This window comes from Cervus elaphus, chromosome 7 (assembly GCF_910594005.1).
Source record: "Cervus elaphus chromosome 7, mCerEla1.1, whole genome shotgun sequence".
NCBI classification, from domain to species: Eukaryota; Metazoa; Chordata; class Mammalia; order Artiodactyla; family Cervidae; genus Cervus; species Cervus elaphus.
The window spans coordinates 11,483,689-11,500,715 of NC_057821.1; the positions used below are offsets into that span (position 1 = coordinate 11,483,689).

At 48.1% G+C, this 17,027-nt stretch overlaps 1 protein-coding gene across 1 annotated transcript in view; it reads left to right on the forward strand.

Moving 5' to 3' along the window:
- Positions 1 to 1,044: 1,044 nt before the first annotated feature.
- The window catches only part of PNPLA1 (patatin like phospholipase domain containing 1), a 56,244-nt gene continuing 40,261 nt past the window's right edge, over positions 1,045 to 17,027 (forward strand). Inside the window, exon 1 of the mRNA XM_043907301.1 lies at positions 1,045 to 1,750. Within this exon, the coding sequence (XP_043763236.1) occupies positions 1,546 to 1,750 (205 nt within the window). The 5' untranslated portion in view covers positions 1,045 to 1,545. The remainder of the gene's footprint in view (positions 1,751 to 17,027) is intronic.

The following is a 17,027-nucleotide window of genomic DNA, read 5'->3' on the forward strand; positions in this document are numbered from 1 at the left end:
GTTGGCGGGAGGTCCCCTGGTGGGTTTTGGGCTTCCCCGGTGGCTCAAATAGTAAAGAATCCACCTGCAGTGTGGGAGACCTGGGTTCGATCCCTGGGTTGGGAAGATCCCCTGGAGAAGGGAACGGCTACCCACACCAGGATTCTGGCCTGGAGAACTCCATGGACAGAGGAGCCTGGCAGGCTACAGTCCATGGGGTTGCAAAGAGTCAGACACGACTAAATGACTTTCACTTCACTTCACTTCCCCTAGTGGGTCCAGTGTGGCTATCACATCCTAGCAGAGTATGGAGCTGGACTGAGCTTTGGGCAGGATACTTTGTGTTTCCATTCCAATTCTGCTTCTGTGTGCCCTGGGGGGACAGAGAAAAGGGACACCTCCACCTTGCTGCCTTGCAACATCCTTAGGCAGTGACATTTGCCGGTAGTGAGGAAGACTCTCCTTGCCAGGACCATGTTGCACCGCTGTGGACTGGCATGAACCAGGCTCCTTGGAGCTACCCTTGGTCCCCCCACCACCTGCCTTTCCCTTTAGGCTCCAAATCATCTCTCTACCCTGACCCAGATGCCCCCACATCTGGGGTCCCAAGCTGTTCATCCTTGGGGTTAGATACTGACATCTCAAACGTCTCATTTCAAAGTGAGGATAGCTTCCAGTATGATGCCCTAACACAGAATGATGGAGATCTCAGAATGATTTCTTGCGGGACACTTAAGAGACAGCGCAGAGATTCAGGGCTTGGACAGAGAGTGCTAAGAGTTGGTGTGTTGGCGAAGGGCGGAGGAGAGAAGGCGAGAGCTGGAGCGGCGGTGGGTGGGGGCCCTGGAGCCCAAACTCTTTTCCTTTACACTTTTGCCAGTGGCCAGTCCTAACATGTGAATAAACAGATGAGTAAGCAAAGAGGCACTTATGCAAGAACAAATAAAAATAATTGTGTCATACCTCACACATGCCACCTGGAGCCTGGAGCAGGATCCCAGGGAGGGGCGTCGCGGTGGGGGCATGGGTGCTGTGAGCCGAGTCTCCCTCAGAAACCAGAGCCAACTTGGCAACCCTGTCGCTGGGGGAAAGGAATACCCTCTCCTGGAAGGAGGCCAGCGTTTACGTCCTTTCCAGCTGCGGCGTGCGGGGGAGGGAGGTGCCACCCCATACCCATCCTCGGAGGTTTTGCAACCCGATGAGTGAACCCTTCGGGACTCAGGGCTGAGCAGCACCTCTTCCTGGGCCCGGCCCTGCGCGGCGGCCACCTGCCATCCAAGGGGTCCCAGACAAGTGCAGAGGAGGGCGCTCGCAGGGCCAGGACGCTACCCGCCGGGGGCCTTTACGAGGCTTTGGGGCTGCCTCCTGGCCGAGCTCAACAGGCCCAGGCAGCTGCTGCCTGAGCCACCCGTGGGTGTCCCAGCCGCCCGGGGAGCGACAGCCACATTCCAGGCTCTGGGCTGGCAGGGAACCTTGGCTGCGAGTTTCAACAGGAGGGTGGCTGGCATTCAGGCACATCGGCGCTGAGAGGTTCCTCCCTTCCCCGGGAGGCCCCAGGTTGAGGAGATGGAAGAACAGGTGTTTAAGGGGGACCCGGACACCCCTCATTCCATCTCCTTCTCAGGCAGCGGGTTCCTCTCCTTCTACCAGGCCGGGGCGGTGGACGCCCTTCGGGACCTGGCCCCCCGGATGCTGGAAACAGCCCATCGCTTTGCTGGGACGTCAGCAGGTGCGGTGGTGGCAGCCTTGGTGATCTGTGGGATCGAAATGGGTAAGGCTTTTGTTCTGGGTTCCCTGGGGAGCCTCTGGAGGGGTTCCACAAAGCAGAGCCTGAGGGTGGCTTGGGGATGCTTTGGGGAACAAAGCCAGGTCTTCTGGGTGGTGGGAAATGAAGATGTAAGTTGAGTGGGATAGCATTTGTGGTCAGGGTTTGCCAGGGCCCAGTCTCTGACCCACTGGCTGAGCTTGGAACTCTCTCTCCGTCTCCCTCAGCACTTTGACCTGTGACATTGTCTCCCAGGATCTGGGAGAGGGAAAAGTGGTATCTCTCTGAAACATCCTGTCTTGGGAGTTACACCATGACACAAGCATACGCTGGGTGAAGAGCTGCTCCAGCTTGGCCTCATTAAAAAATGCAAATGTCCTTGGGAAGGACAAATTGACATCTTCATCATCCTGGTGGGGGTGGATTCGTCAGACCAGCTTCCAAGCGACTGGAAGTGAAAGCCCTGGGCTTGGAGGGATGGACAGGGGTCGGCGCAGGGAAACTAGGAAGGAATATGGGAGGCCTCACTTTGCCTTCTGCCCAACTTGTCCAGAAGGCCTGGGGGAAGGATGGGGCGACACGGAGACGCAGGAACGCCATCCCGTGGACTGTTCCGAGCAGCCCGCACGGGAGGCCCAGACCGGTCCCGGAGCAGACTGACGTCCACGTGGGCTGCCTGGGCAACGGGAGCGGGGAGGCGGAGCATTTGTTCATTTACTGCACTGCCATTCTGCGGGAGCCTGTGTTCCGGGCACTGGGGACAAAGTCCCTGCCCTCACGGAACAGAAATTCTAGAGACAGTGGAGACACAGGATAAGCCTCCGAACAAGTAGTCTCATAACGTCAGATGAGGAAGTGATAAGAACTATGAATAAAATCACAGCAGGAAAGGGTCAGAGAATAAAGTGGGAACTGTTTGAGAAAGGGTGGTCAGGGAGGCCCTTTTGGAGGAGGTAACATTCAAGCAGAAATCCGAGTGAAGCGGGAGCAAGCCGTTTGATGATTGGGAAGAAAAGGCTGTTCCGGGTGCAGGACCAGCCGTGGAGCCCATGGCGTTGGGGAGTGAGGAGGAGCCGGGTGGGGGTGAGGCTGGAGGGGCAGGCAGGGGCCAGGTCACGTGGCCCTTGTAGCGGGGAGAACCGATTTCGCTCCTGGGGAGTGGGGAGGAAGGAGGGAGGCAGAGGGGACAGGTGGCCGAGAGCGGAGGCTGGAGCCCAGTCCCCCAGGGGTGGGATCCCCGCGCGGGCGCTTCATGGTGTGGGCCGGGGGCGCACGGTTGGACGCTCTGTGCCGCAGTTTCTGTGTCTGTCCCGCTGAGATTCTACTCACGTCTCATCCTCAGGTCACGTTAGAGGGTTAATGGCGTGAGTGAGTGAATTGGTTGGTATGCATCAACTGCCCGGCTGTGGGGAGTGAGACAGAGGGTCAGGGCAGAAACAAGGAGAGCAACGCTGGAGGAGGGAAGGGAGGGGGTGAAATGAAGGGGGAGAGTAGTGTGGAGTGCGTGTACTAACGCGTATAAATAGACAGCCGGTGGGAAATTGCTTTATGACTTAGTTCATTTCAGTCTCTCAGTCGTGTCCGACTCTTCGCGACCCCATGGACCACAGCATGCCAGGCCTCCCTGTCCATCACCAACTTCCGGAGTTTACCCAAACTCATCTCCATTGAGTCGGTGATGCCACCCAACCATCTCATCCTCTGTTGTCCCCTTTTCCTCCCACCTTCAATCTTTCCCAGCATCAGGGTCTTTTTCAATGAGTCAGCTCTTCCCATCAGGTGGCCAAAGTATTGGAGTTTCAGCTTCAGCATCAGTCCTTCCAGTGAACACCCAGGACTGATCTCCTTTAGGATGGACTGGTTGGATCTCCTTGCAGTCCAAGGGACTCTGACTCAGGGAACTCAAACTGGGGCTCTGTAACAACCGAGAGGGGTGGGAATGGGTGGGATAAAGGAGGGAGATTCAAGAGGGAAGGGGTGTATGTACACCGATGGTTAATTCATGTTGATATATGACAGAAAACAAACCAATATTGTAAAGCAATCATCAATCTATTGAAAATAAATAAATATAAAAAATAATAAAGTTGATAATTGAAAATAAATAAATATAAAAAAATTAAGTTGAAAGAACAATTTTAAAAAAGGGGGAAAGAAAAAAGAAACAGGGAGAGCAGTAGGAGGCTGTTATCTGAGGTGAGCGATGAACAGGGCAGGCAGCTGGGCGGTGAGAGTAGTGAGGCCATCCGCTTTAGGGTACATGTTGGAGGAAGGGCCAGGGATGAAGAGCCCGCTGCGGAGTGAGGAGGGGAGCGAGCAGGGCCCCCTCCTGCCTGCGGATCTGTGCTGGGTGAGATATCTTCCTCTGTGTTTTAAAGAATAATTGTAATACCCATTCCCTGAGTACCTCTTCCATGCAAGATACATTTTTTTCCTCATAATTCACAAGTAATCACTTCTTTCTCAATTCAAACAATGCAGAAGTATTTAGAGTATTAAAAAAAAAAAATCCTTCACTCACCTCCCCACTTTGTCCCCAATCCCACTTCCCCTCCTGGAGCCCGTGTAAGGATTCTGCTTGGATCCTTCTAGATCTTTTTTTTAATGTCAAGTCCTCTGTGAAGGTAGCAGTTCATCCTTCAGTCACCCAGCGGACCCTAGGACAGGCCTTCAGAAAGGGGCTGGGGTGAGGGTCCCCTACTCCCTGATCTTGGAGTCACAGACTCCCTCCCATTGGAGACACCCCCGTTTCTGGGATTTCTCTCTATTTCCAGGTACTCAGGTCATTCACCTGCTGCATTGCCCCCACCTCCTCATGTCCTTAGTTCAGCTTCTTAAAACGCACCAGCCAAAAGGGTCAGTGGTGTCTCTGTCTTTGGGCCTTTGAGGACTTTCAGAATTAATCCCGTTCAATCAATAAACACTGCCCAAATGGTTGGATGGCATCACCAACTCAATGGACATGAGTTTGGGTAAACTCTGGGAGTTGGTGATGGACAGGGAGGTCTGGCTTGCTGCAGTCCACGGGGTCGCAGAGTCGGACACGACTGAGCGACTGAACTGAACTGAACTGAAAACTGACTTAGACAGGCTGTGAGGGACATGGATGCCGGGGGACAGGGACTCAGACCCATGAGAAGGACGCCTGATGGCGGTGTGACCAGGGGCTGGTCTGCGCGCCGGCCACGCGCCTGTGATTGGGAGGGAAGTTCACGGAAGGGTGAGGGGTGTGCTCTTTTCATTCAGCAGCATGTTTATGAGATTGAGCCACGTCACTCAAGTGTACTTCACTCATTTTAACTGCTATGCAGTTTATGGCTAACCGGCCCTCCCCCATATCAGGCACTGTTCTCTTTGGCGTATTAACTCATTCAGTCCTCACAGCAACCCTCTGAGGTGAAAACTACTATTATCTCCATTTTACAGAGGAGGAAACTGAGTCACAGCAAGCTTAAATCACTTGCCTAAGGTCATGCAAACAGCAGTTGGTAAAGCTGGTGTTTTAACCTAGCCTGACCTTTAAGCCACTGTGCTGCTGCATCCTCTCCTTCTTATTCTTTTTTTAAAATAAATATCTATTTACTTGACTGCACCAGGTCTTAGTTTTGGCACTCAGGATCTTCGTTGCAGCATGAGGGATATTTCGTTGTGGGATCTAGTTCCCTGACCAGGAATCGAACCTGCCCCCACCCCCCACCCCCCCGCATTGGGAGCTCAGAGTCTTAGTCACTGGACCACTAGGGAAATCCCACCACTCTGCTTCTTGACAAAGCAGTGTCAGGGGGCATGGATACTGGTTGTATGGACACCAGGGTCCAGGAAGCCTCTCTGAGTAGGTGGAATTTGCACATAGACCTGAAGGAGGGGAGGGAGTGAGCCATGAGAAAGTCTGGGGAGAGCACTCAGTGAAGAGGGATACATGACTTGCCCCATCCTGTCATCAGTTAGAAGCAGAGCAAGAACCAGGACTCAGTCTCCTGATTTTCTTTAATCCTCTTCACCTCTTTCCGTATCTATTCCATTAAAACTATATCGTGGTTCATTCTGTTGATGGACATGGCCAAGTTTTTGTTGTTATAAAAAACACTGCAGTGAGCATCCTTGTTTGGGTCTCTCAGGTCCACATGGAATGTTTCCCGAGGATACACACCACATGAAATTCACCAGACTTGGCTAAATTACTAGCCAAAGTGGTTGTAACAATTCAACCACTAGCAGTTCCTGATTTCCCCACAATGGCATCATCAACCCTTGGGACTATCAAACTGTAGAGTTTTTTGGTTTTTTGGCTACACCAGGTGGCTTGCAGGATCTCAGTTCCCTGATTAGGGATTAAACCTGGGCCATGGCAGTGAAAGTGCAGAATCCTAACCAGTAGGCCACCAGAGAACTCCCAAGACTGAAGAGTTTTAAATCAATCTGATGAATGTGAAGTTATATCTCATTTTATTTTGCTTATTTAATCTGCACACCCTGACTACTAGTGCTGTTAAGCATCTCTGTGTATTTATCAACCACTTGTGTTTTAAAAAAAAAAACACATTTTACTTGGCTGTGCTGTCTTCGTTCATGGGAGATCTTCAGTTGTGACATGTGTGATCTAATTCACTGACCAGGGATCGAACCCAGGACCCTGCATTGGGAGCATAGAGTCTTAGCCACTGGACCACCAGAGAAGTCCCCAGTTGTGTTTCCTCTTCTGTAACTTACCTGCTCATGACCCTTTCCTGCTCATCTTTATCTCTTCAACTTGTAGGTGTTCTTTATATAGGCTGTACGTGAATCATTTGTCAGCTATGGACATTGTAGCTATCTTATCTCATTCCATAGCTTGGCTTTTTATCTGACAATGTCTTTTGTTGCTTAGAAAATCCCAATTTTGATGCAGTCAGGGATATCAAATCTTTTCCGCCTACAATTTGTGTTTTTTAATATCTTTACTTTGTTATAATGATTACTTCTGTATTTTCTTTCAAGAGTTTGGAAATTTTGCTCTTTCATATTTAAGTTCATCCATCTGAAATTTATTTTGTAGCTCTTTTGAGGTAGAAATAGAAGATTTTGATTGAGGTAAGCTTATACCCCACACTATTTATAGGCAACACTTTCCACACTTGTTTGAGATGCTGCCTCTGGCTTATTCAAGTTCCTGGAATCCCTGGAGTCTCCCTTCTCTTCTATTGGTGAATCTTGTCTATTTCTGCACTATATCACAGTATTTTGATCATGCTGGTTTTATGATAAGGGTACAGAACATATGGCAGCCCTCTCCTTTTTTCGATTTCTTCCTCAAATATTGGCTCTCTTACTCTTTTTGTGTTTTTTTGTTGTTGTTGCGCTAGGTCTTTGCTTTCCCTCTAGTTGCAGTGAGCAGGGGCTCCTCTCTAGTTGCGGTCTGCAGACTTCTCATTGCGGCGGCGTCTCTTGTTGTGGAGCGTGGGCTCTAGGCATCCGGGCTTCAGTAGGTGAGTGCTCGGGCTCACGAACTGTGGCGCACGAGCTTAGTTGCTCTGTGGCACGTGGAATCTTCCTAGACCAGGGATCAAAACCGTGTCCCCTGCATTGGCAGACAGATTCTTATCCACTGTACCACCAGGGAAATCCCTTGACTCTTATCCTTGACCCCCTTTTCCCCCATGTGAAAGAGCTCTATTAGGATTTTGATTGAAATTATAGCTTTTCATTTATAGTATATTAATAGCCCACCCATCTCTCTGTCTCTTCTGACCTTTTTTTTGTCCTTTAGTAAAGATTTTTTGGGTTTTTTTGAGATTTATGAGATTTTATGAGATTTAATAGCTTTTGTTGCTATAGGAAACATCATCTTTTTTCTACGGTGTTTTCTAATCTATTTGATTATTGCTGATATAAAAGTAATGTTGATGGCTTTTGTTTGTTGATATTGTCTTGGGCAACCTCATGAACATCCTCGAATAGTTCTAAAAGTTCCTTGGTAGATTACCTTATACTTTATGTGTAACTAATCTTACTATCTGCATACAAATAACAGGCTTGTCTCTTTTAAAAAGACTCCTTCAACACACGCCCCCAACCTCTCTCCTCCAGGCCATGCCCCGTCCTCTTGTTCCCAGCCTGGGCTTTTCTGTCCTAAGATTGTGTTCTGTTCGTTGGAAGCGGAGGCAGCAGTGGGTCCATCTTCTGCTGACATGTGCCTAGTTCTGCATTAGGGGCAATTTGGGGGCACCTGAAAATGTTTGCAAAACATTTAACACAAGAGCCTGGTTTTCATTAGAATTGCATTAGAGAATGAATGTTCATTCTTTTACCCATCTGAGGAGAGATGGTTTCCCTGACAACCAGTGGCGGGGATTCAGGATTTCCAACCTGAGGCTAGAAACTGCTCCTTGACCTGTCTCTCCCTGTCAAATTTCAACTTACCTTTCAAGCACTAGCTCAAATGCCAAACTTATGCATTTTTTTTCTTATCAAGGAATGAGGATTTGGTGAACTTAAAATCCCATCCCCACTTAAGCTGCTACTTCGTACTTCCCTCGCTATAAAAACTTCATGGCAAGCTGATTATTCATTCATTCATTCAATGATTGTGTATGGAGCATATACTGGGCCCTGCAGAAGATACAGAGATATAACACAAGATGAAGCTCCACCCATGCCTTCAAGGAGCTTATGGTTTACTCAAACTCAAAGGCAGTAACCAACTAGTTATAGTACAATAAGTTCCAACCGTACATTAGAAAATTAAAAGGCAGAAGAGTGCAGAGGGAGAGAGCAAACAGATCCCATAGTGGGAGACCTCATGGAAGGGGCATTCAAGATAGGGCTTGAAAAGTAAAGTGAAGTCGCTCAGTCGTGTCTGACTCTTTTCGACTCCATGGACTGTAGCCTACCAGGCTCCTCCGTCCATGGGATTTTTCAGGCAAGAATACTGGAGAGGGTTGCCATTTCCTTCTCCAGGAGATCTTCCTGACCCAGGGATTGAACCCAGGTCTCCTGCATTGTAGGCAAACGCTTTGCCGTCTGAACCACCGGGGAAGTCCAGGGGCTTGAGAGATGAGTAGAAATCTGACATGTAGAGACAGGTTGGGCAGGAGCCTCAGCTTCTAGCCGGACTCTGCTTGACAACAGGGCAAAGTCACGTGATTGGGACACATAATGCCTTCAGGGGGTGGTGAAGACTTCAGTCCTCTGGTGTCAGGGTTTGATGTGAGAATTTCAGAAAGGCAGCTTTTGACTCAGCAAGAGTTGTCCAAGGTGGGATAGGGCTATTTGGAAGCAGGGGAGCATCTGTCCTTGGAGAGGCCCATGCAGCAGCTGGAGGGCACCCGAATGCCGCTGGTGGGTCCCCTTCATTTAGCTCGGTGACTGACTTGACCCGTCAACCTGAGGTCTCTAAACTCCCAGGCTAAAAGTTACAGTAAGAAGTACTTTTCATATTGTGACCCAGTGTGAACATAAATCTAAAAGAGAAGTTTCATGACCGAATACTCACCATACTCCATGCTACACATTTGATATTTTTTCCTAGTCATTAAAAAATTCTTCACTTAGTCAATGATTCTCAATCTTGCACGTTTGAATCACCTGGGAGCTTTTAAAACACCCACTGCACAGGCTTCTCCCCCACACTAATTAAATGAGTATCTCTTGGGGCGGAAGCCAGCACCAGTGTTTATTCAACTCCCAGGTGATCCTGGTGTGCAGCCTCAGTTAAGCCCCAGTGCACTTGGCAAAACTAAGATGTACTACCCCTTGAGAGTCTAGAATTGTACAACTGGGCAGTGGAAATGGGTCAGGCATTTGAGGACTAATAAAATTCCATACTTATTAATGGGGCATGGATTTTTCCAGAATAGAGAAAAATGGTATTACTCCAGAGGCTTCAGACTGGACTAGATTCTGTGAATTCCTCTGGCTGAGCCATAAATAAGGAAGACAGAACTTGTTTCAGGGGCTGGTCCATACCTTACCCTTTGCCCAAGTTCACATTGAAGCCTATGAAAACCCATGGCTCAGAGCCTCTACTCGATGTTTTTCTTTTTCTATGGCTTTTCGTATATTTGCAAAGTTGTATATCCAACATCACAATCAATCATACAACATTTTAATTATCTGTCAAAGAAACCCCAAACCTCTTAGCTGTTACCTCTCAATTCCTCCATTCAATTGCCTGGCAGCCACTACTTTTGTCTCTATAGATTTTCCTATTCTGGACATTTAATATAAATGGAGTCTATACAATACAATATTTGTCCTTTAGTGTCTGGCTTCTTTCACTTAGCAGAGTATTTTCTAAACTCATCCATTATAGCACGTCAGTACTTCACTCCTTTTTATTGTTGAATAATATTTCCTTATGTGGGTATAATACATTTTTAAAATCCATTTGTCAGGGAATGTTTGGGTTGTTTTTAGTTTGAGCTATTATAAATGATGTCGTTATGAACATTCATGTACATTTCTTAAACTTTCAAATAACTTTCTTTTTTGGCCACATTGCTTGGCATGTGGTTAGTTCCCCAACCAGGGATCAAACCCATGCCCCTTGCATTGGGAGTGTGGAGTCTTAACCACTGAACTGCCAGGGAAGTCCTTAAATAACTTTAAAAATATATATTTATTTATTCTTGGCTGTGCTGGGTCTTCGTTGCTGCCTGGGCTTTTCTCTAGTTGTGGCGAGTGGGGGCTACTCTCTAGTTGTGGTGTGTGGGCTTCTCATTGCGGTGGTTCATCTTATTGTGGAGCACAGAGAACTAAACTACTACTCAACCAACTAAACTAGCTCCTCAGCTTCTAAAGCTCGGAGTTTACTAGTTGCAGCACACGGGCTCAGTAGTTGTGGCTCCCAAGCTCTAGAGCATAGGCTCAGTTGTTGTGACGCAAAGGCTTAGTTGCTCAGTTGCATGTGAGATCCTCCTGGCCCAGGGATCAAACCCGTGTCTCCTGCATTGGCAGGCAGATTCTTTACCACTGAGCCACCAGAGAAGCTCTTAAATAACTTTTTTAAGTGGAAAATTTTCAAGTGTCTTGGAGAGAATAATATAATGCACCCTCAAGAACCCATCGATCATCTAACTTCAACAATTACCAATATTTACTGATCGGGCTTCATCTGCATATTCCCCACCCTGCTTTGTTCTGTTTCTTTTAACATCATTTTGAAACAAATTTGAATCTGCATAGAATTTGCATGTAGCCTTCCTAGGCTTTGTTTTCTGCCGGAACATTTCACAACAGGTATCTCTCCAGATAAGGACTGTGAGTCTGAGAAGCCGGGGGAGTGAGGCTGGTTGGTCTCCTGGCACAGAATGGGGCTGAGTGGGTGCCAGCCTCAGGGGCTGTTCCCTTGCTGGGTTGGGGACGGGGCAGGGGACTTTCAGCTGCCTTTTAGCTGAGCCCATCAGGTGACTTTGTTTTGTCCTCTGAAAGTAATATTATTTTCCAAGATCTCTTCCACTGCCTTCTCACAGGGACAACCCACTAAACATCCAAACCACTAAGTAAAATATTAAAAGGAGGGAGCTGGGGATGAAGGTTGGAATTGAGAGTTCCCCTCTTCGCGTGCACAGCCGTCTGTCTCTGTGCCTTTGCTCAAGCTGTTCCCTCTCCCAGGGGTGCTGGCCCCTTTCTTTTCTCCCTGGGTCCTGTCTCCCCATCCTCCAAGGCCCGCGGCAGACATCACCCCTCTGAGAGTCTCCTCACTCCCGTTGGTCCCTTGGTGCTCCCACGGCTGGCTCTCGGAGGGCGCTTGTCTCAGAGATGGGAATCCTCGTGGGAAAGAGCATTTGTCTAGGAAGCAGGCTCTCTGGATTCTGAGAACAAAAGCGTCTACAGTCACAGTGTGAGTCTAGTTTGCCATTCACCTTATTTTCACATGGTTTTTCAGAACAGGGTTTAGGAAGCAGGGAGGTGGGCTTCAAACTAAAGCTAGTCTGAACCCAAAGTCCAAACTCTGTCTACCTTCCCTTTCCTCTGGTCCCAACAATCCACTCAGCAGCAAGTGACCTTGGCCAGGCCACCCTGAGACTCAGCTCAGCTACCGAGCAGTGGGAGGGAATATGCCTGCCGAGCTCTCCCCACAGCTGGCTCCGGGATCAGCAGTGGTCCCTGGGAATGAATTTTGCAAATTCGGATTGACACTGCAGTTGCACTGGTTGGGCTAGCAGAGCTTCAACAAAACACAAGAGCATTGCGTGCTCTTATGGTCTTTGCACCCTAGCCCCCCAGGGCTGGTGTGGTGGCTCCAGGTTAGGACCCCGGTTCCTTCCACTGTGTTGCTCACAGTCCAAGAGGGCTCCTCACCACCTGTGCATTCCAGCTAGTTGCAGAGGGGAAAGGGGGGCACACTTCTTCCCTCTGAGGGCAGGCCTTGAAGATGACACACATCAGGTCACCTCACATCCCATGGATCAGAACTCATTTTCATGACCACACCTGGCTGCAAGGGAGCCTGGGAAATGTAGACTCTATTCTGGAATGCCGTGTGTCCAGCTAAATATCAGAGGCTCGACTACAAAGGAAAAAGGGGAGAATGGATATTGGGGACAACTAGCAGTCATTGTCATGGTAGTTATAGTTTGATATATGAGATATATGATGATGATGATGGAAAAAGTCTGCCCCTTCCTGGGACCAAGATCTGGATTTCATAAACTCCAGGTCAAGTCCAGTGTGTTGGCTGAGAAGGGACTCAGCACTGAGCCATCAGCAAGCTGCCCTCCTGGCAGCTGGCATGTGAGTGCCCCCCAGTCCTTCCGTGTCCCCTGCCTAGACCTTCGGTTTTCCTCTCCAGGGAAAACACTTCTTCCCAACACACCCTCCCATTTTACCCCACTGGATCTCTTTCTGGGATCTCAAGTTCACCCATAGAATCTGTCTACTTGATGGTATCCTGTCTTAATTGTTTCAGACGTTGTGTCTCATCCCATCAACTAGATTGATTGAGCAATCTGAGATCTAATTGGTCCCGTGGCTCACACAAACTACTGGTCCAACAAGTACTGCTTGATAGACTCCTGACAATTGCCAGCCTTTGGCAGGCGTGACACTGAATGTGTCTGCAATTTCTACTTTGGGGTTTACCTAATATGACTTATAATACTAGAATGCCATAGAAGGAAGGTCAGCGACTCCAGCCCCTCAACTTTGTGGATGATTGTATTTATCCTTTGGAAGTGGAAGTGACTGACTGAAGGTGGACCTCACTCAGGCTAGTGATTTCCAAACTGTGTTCTAAGGAACCCCGGGATTCTGGGGGGGCTGAGGTGGGGCTAGGCAGAAAAGAGCAGGGAGAAGATGCACACTGGAGCCCCACGGCCTTCCCCTAGCTGTAATGAGTACAACCCTGCTAGTTTCCATTCTTCAGAAAATTTCATTTAAAGAAAGTATTCCAGTGATATTTTTTCCTGTGGCTCCCCTGATCGCCAGTGATTTTTTTTTTTTTTTAATGTTTGAAAGTCATTGTTTGAGTCTAACCTACTTAATGTGCAGACAAAAAAGTTGAGGACCAGTTTCTGGCTGAAGGATAAGACAGGCCATTTGTCCTGTTGCTCATTCTAAGGCCTAGGGACACAGCCTTGAACAAAACAGCGCTCTACCTTCATGAAGCTGGCACTCTCTCGGTGAAATCAAGCCATAAATAACTCAACATACAGAAAAACATCAACAGGCATGCTCAAAGGAGAAAATAAAGCGGGCGAAGGGTGTGGAGAGCGATCAGAGGGTGAGGTCTCAGGTGGGCTGGGCGGGGAGGCCTCTCGGAGGCGGAAGGAAGGGAGGAGAACTGTGTGCTCTGAGAGAAGAGTCTTCCAGGTTGTGAGATTTGCAGGTGCAACAGACGGGCTTGCATTGTCAGGAAGGAAGGCGAGCTGTCCTTCCGGACAGGAAATGGGTTCCAAAAGGACTCTGCAAAGCCCCTGGGAGGCCCAGGGGAGTAGTTGGGGCTGCACCCCACACACGTGGGGACGACAGAACCCAGCATGACTCTTGCAGTGGAGACGGGTGTTTTGGTCTGCCTCCCATGCCTGGCCGCTGCTGCCTCGGGCAGCCCCCTGCCACCCCTCCTGAGGCCCTGGAGCCACGGGCGGCTGAAGCTATTGCCATTGGCAGGTGACTCAGGGGTAGTCCTGTCAAGTGGACCCGCTGGGGCCTCGGGGTGGGTGCTGGGAGGACACCAGTGCCTCTGTGAGAAACTCGGCTCTGGTGACTTCTTTCCTCAGTCACCCACATGCCTGTCTGTGGCTCAGTCAAAGGGCAAGACTCGGCAGGGCTGATGGAGAACGCAGCTCCCAGGAAGAAGCAGCTAGGCTGGGCTGGGCCTCGGCCCACCAGCGACCTGCCCTCTCCTCAGTTTTCCCGTCTGGAGCTTGGGGGTAGGAACACATCCCTAGGACATTATGATGAGAGACAAAAGATATCCTGAATGTGCTGGGCAAATATTCATCACAGAATAAGTCTTTGATGAATGAATGTCGAATGAATGGGTGAACAAGGGAAAAGAAAATGATCTTGAAATGGAGAATCACGGGTCATGCGGCAGTTTTCAAACTTAACTACAAGAACACCCTAGAGATGTTGTTAAATTTATTAAAACAGATAACTGGACTCCAGCCTGGTCTGGTTAATATTTTTTGATACTTTAATTGTGAACTCATCTGCACAAGGACTTGGTTTTTCTATGGGAATTCTGTGTGACCTGGGCAGTGCAAGGACTGTCTGAGCTGGTTTGCCTCGGCCCTGGACAGGCCCCGGGGTGATCAGCAACTCAGGACCAATGTTTATGGTGATTACCCTATAGGTTGTGTCAGTTCAAGCTCTAAACCACAGGTAATGCCGGCTTGGGGGCTTTGCATGTTTATGGGAGATTTTGTGTTGTTTCACTCAGGGTCCTACACAGAGGCAAGCCATTGCCACGTTTCATTGGCCCAGCAGCCGTTGGATGGCCCTGGCTTTAAGCAGGGTCTCGGTTCAACTGGCCCTCACACAGCCCAGAACCAAGGCCCCTGTCGCTGCCAGTTTCTGGTCCGATAATCACAGCAACAGCTTTCTCTCACCCGGCACTGGCTTTCAGTTCCTTCTTCATTTCTGTTTTCTTTCTTCCTTGTGAAGTCAACGGCAGTTTTGTTGTGGTCATTGATGATGAAGACAATGTTACTAAAGCTGGAGAGTTTTCTTTTCAGCTCAGCGCTCCATTAGTGGAACTAGAAGCCTCTCCAAAGTTCTTTAAGACATGAGAGAAAGCCACTCTTTTTCCCTCGTGCCAGGGAGTGTATGGTGTGTGTTGTTGTCCAGATACAACCTGAAGTTCAGCCCTGGCTGCTGGGTGCACTTTTCAGAATCAAAATGTCCTCATCAAAAATCATCCCCAGAGTTCTTTATCTGCCTGAGACGGCAGTGTTTTCTGTAACATGAACTCTGCTCTGACTCACACTAATAATACTATTTATCAGGCCCTTGGAATGTGCCAGGTATTATGCCTAAAGCTTTGCATGAATCATTTACTTTTATCTTCTCACCGTCCTATATTTATACCCATTTTACAAAGTGGGAAACAGGTGTTCAGAGAGATTAGCTACCACAATGAGCCAAGACTGGGACTCTCTTCATTCCTACATTTCTTTAGCTTCTCTAATGATTTCAGCAGTTGCTTTGCAAGCAACACCCCAGCTCTCCTACCAAACTCCATGGGCCAAACAATCATTTGCACATTGGTTAAGAAAGTGAGATCAAATGACATGATATATGAAAAAAAAAAAAAAACCTTTTTGTAAAATGTACAGAAATGACATCACTGGGTGGGGGTGGTTGTAACTCCCCCTATCATGTTGGAATCAGTATCTTTCAATTCACTGAATAGAAAGTAATTTGTATTTTACATGTTTAATCTCTCCAACCAAATAGACAAAAAATTATTTTCCCCAAACAAGCCTCTGGACTAAAGTAGAAGACAGCTGAATGGAAAATTGGGTTAAATTCTGAATGTGTTGGTTATGCAGTGGAAACATCTATTTGGAAAGCAACTCATGCAGGTGACCTATATTAATTCAGTCCCCTCAATATTGGCAGATGTTAACTGAGCCCCTGCTGGGTGGCAGGCACTGTGGGTCTAATTGCCTTGGTCAACCTTTGTTTTTTTTTTTTTTTTTTTTAATAATAATAAACTTGTTATTGTGAAATAATGATAGATATTCAGAAAAGTTGTGAAGATAGTACAGATAGTTCCTTATATCCTTCACCCACGTGTGCCTGTCAAGTTGCTTCAGACTTGTCCGATGCTCTGCAACCCTAGGGACTGTAGTCCACCAGGCTCCTCTGTCCATGGGATTCTCCAGTCAAGAATACTAGAGTGGGTTGTCATGCCCTCCTCCAAGAGATTTTCCCAACCCAGGGATCAAACCTGCATCTCTGTGTCTCCTGCATTGGCAGGCAGGTTCTTTACCACTAGCACCACCTGGAAAGCCCCCATCCTTCACCTAATGTTACCCTCTCACATAACCACAGTCCATTTGCCAACCCTCAGGCATTAACGTTGATACATTACCATCAACTATAGATTTCACCAGTTTTTCTATTGATGTCCTTTTCCTGTCCCAGGATCCAATCCAGGATCCTACACTACATTTGGTGGATCCATTTTTAGACCAGCTCACTTAGAGAGTATTAAAATAGCAATATTTTCTTTGCTTCTCTTTGGGATCGAATTTGGTTTGAGTTCTATTTCCAATTCTACAGGGAAAAAAGAGGCAGACAAATGATAAACAAATACCTAGACTGGTTTGACTCACATTTGAATTGGGAATTGACTCATCAGTCCTGAGGGTAACCCACCTCTATCCTCCTGAGATCGCCACGTAAAGAAGAATCTCCTCTTCAGTCACAGCTCAGGCTCCTGTGTCTACAGATGTAGGGGCAAGAGTTAGGACCAGGCTTGACAGAGCAAATTGCTCTGTGGTTTGCCCCCTCGAAACCCCAAGTCCAGCTGAGTCACTGAAGAAATCCACCTTCCTGATCTCCAGTCAGGAAGAGTCCCAACAGTCCAATTGAGAAGATACTCTTTGATCTCCTCCTTCAGTTCATTCAATCATCCATTCATTTTTCATCATTCATTATTTTAAAAAATTGATTAATTAATTTATGGCTTCCCTAGGTCTTCGTTGCTGTGTCGGTTTTCTCTAGTTGCAGTGAGCGGGGACTGCTGTCTTGCAGCAGTATGAGGACTTCTCATTGCCGGGGCTTCTCTTGTTGGGGAACACAGGCTCTAGGTGCAGGCTTCAGTAGTTGCAGCACACAAATTCTATAAAGCCGG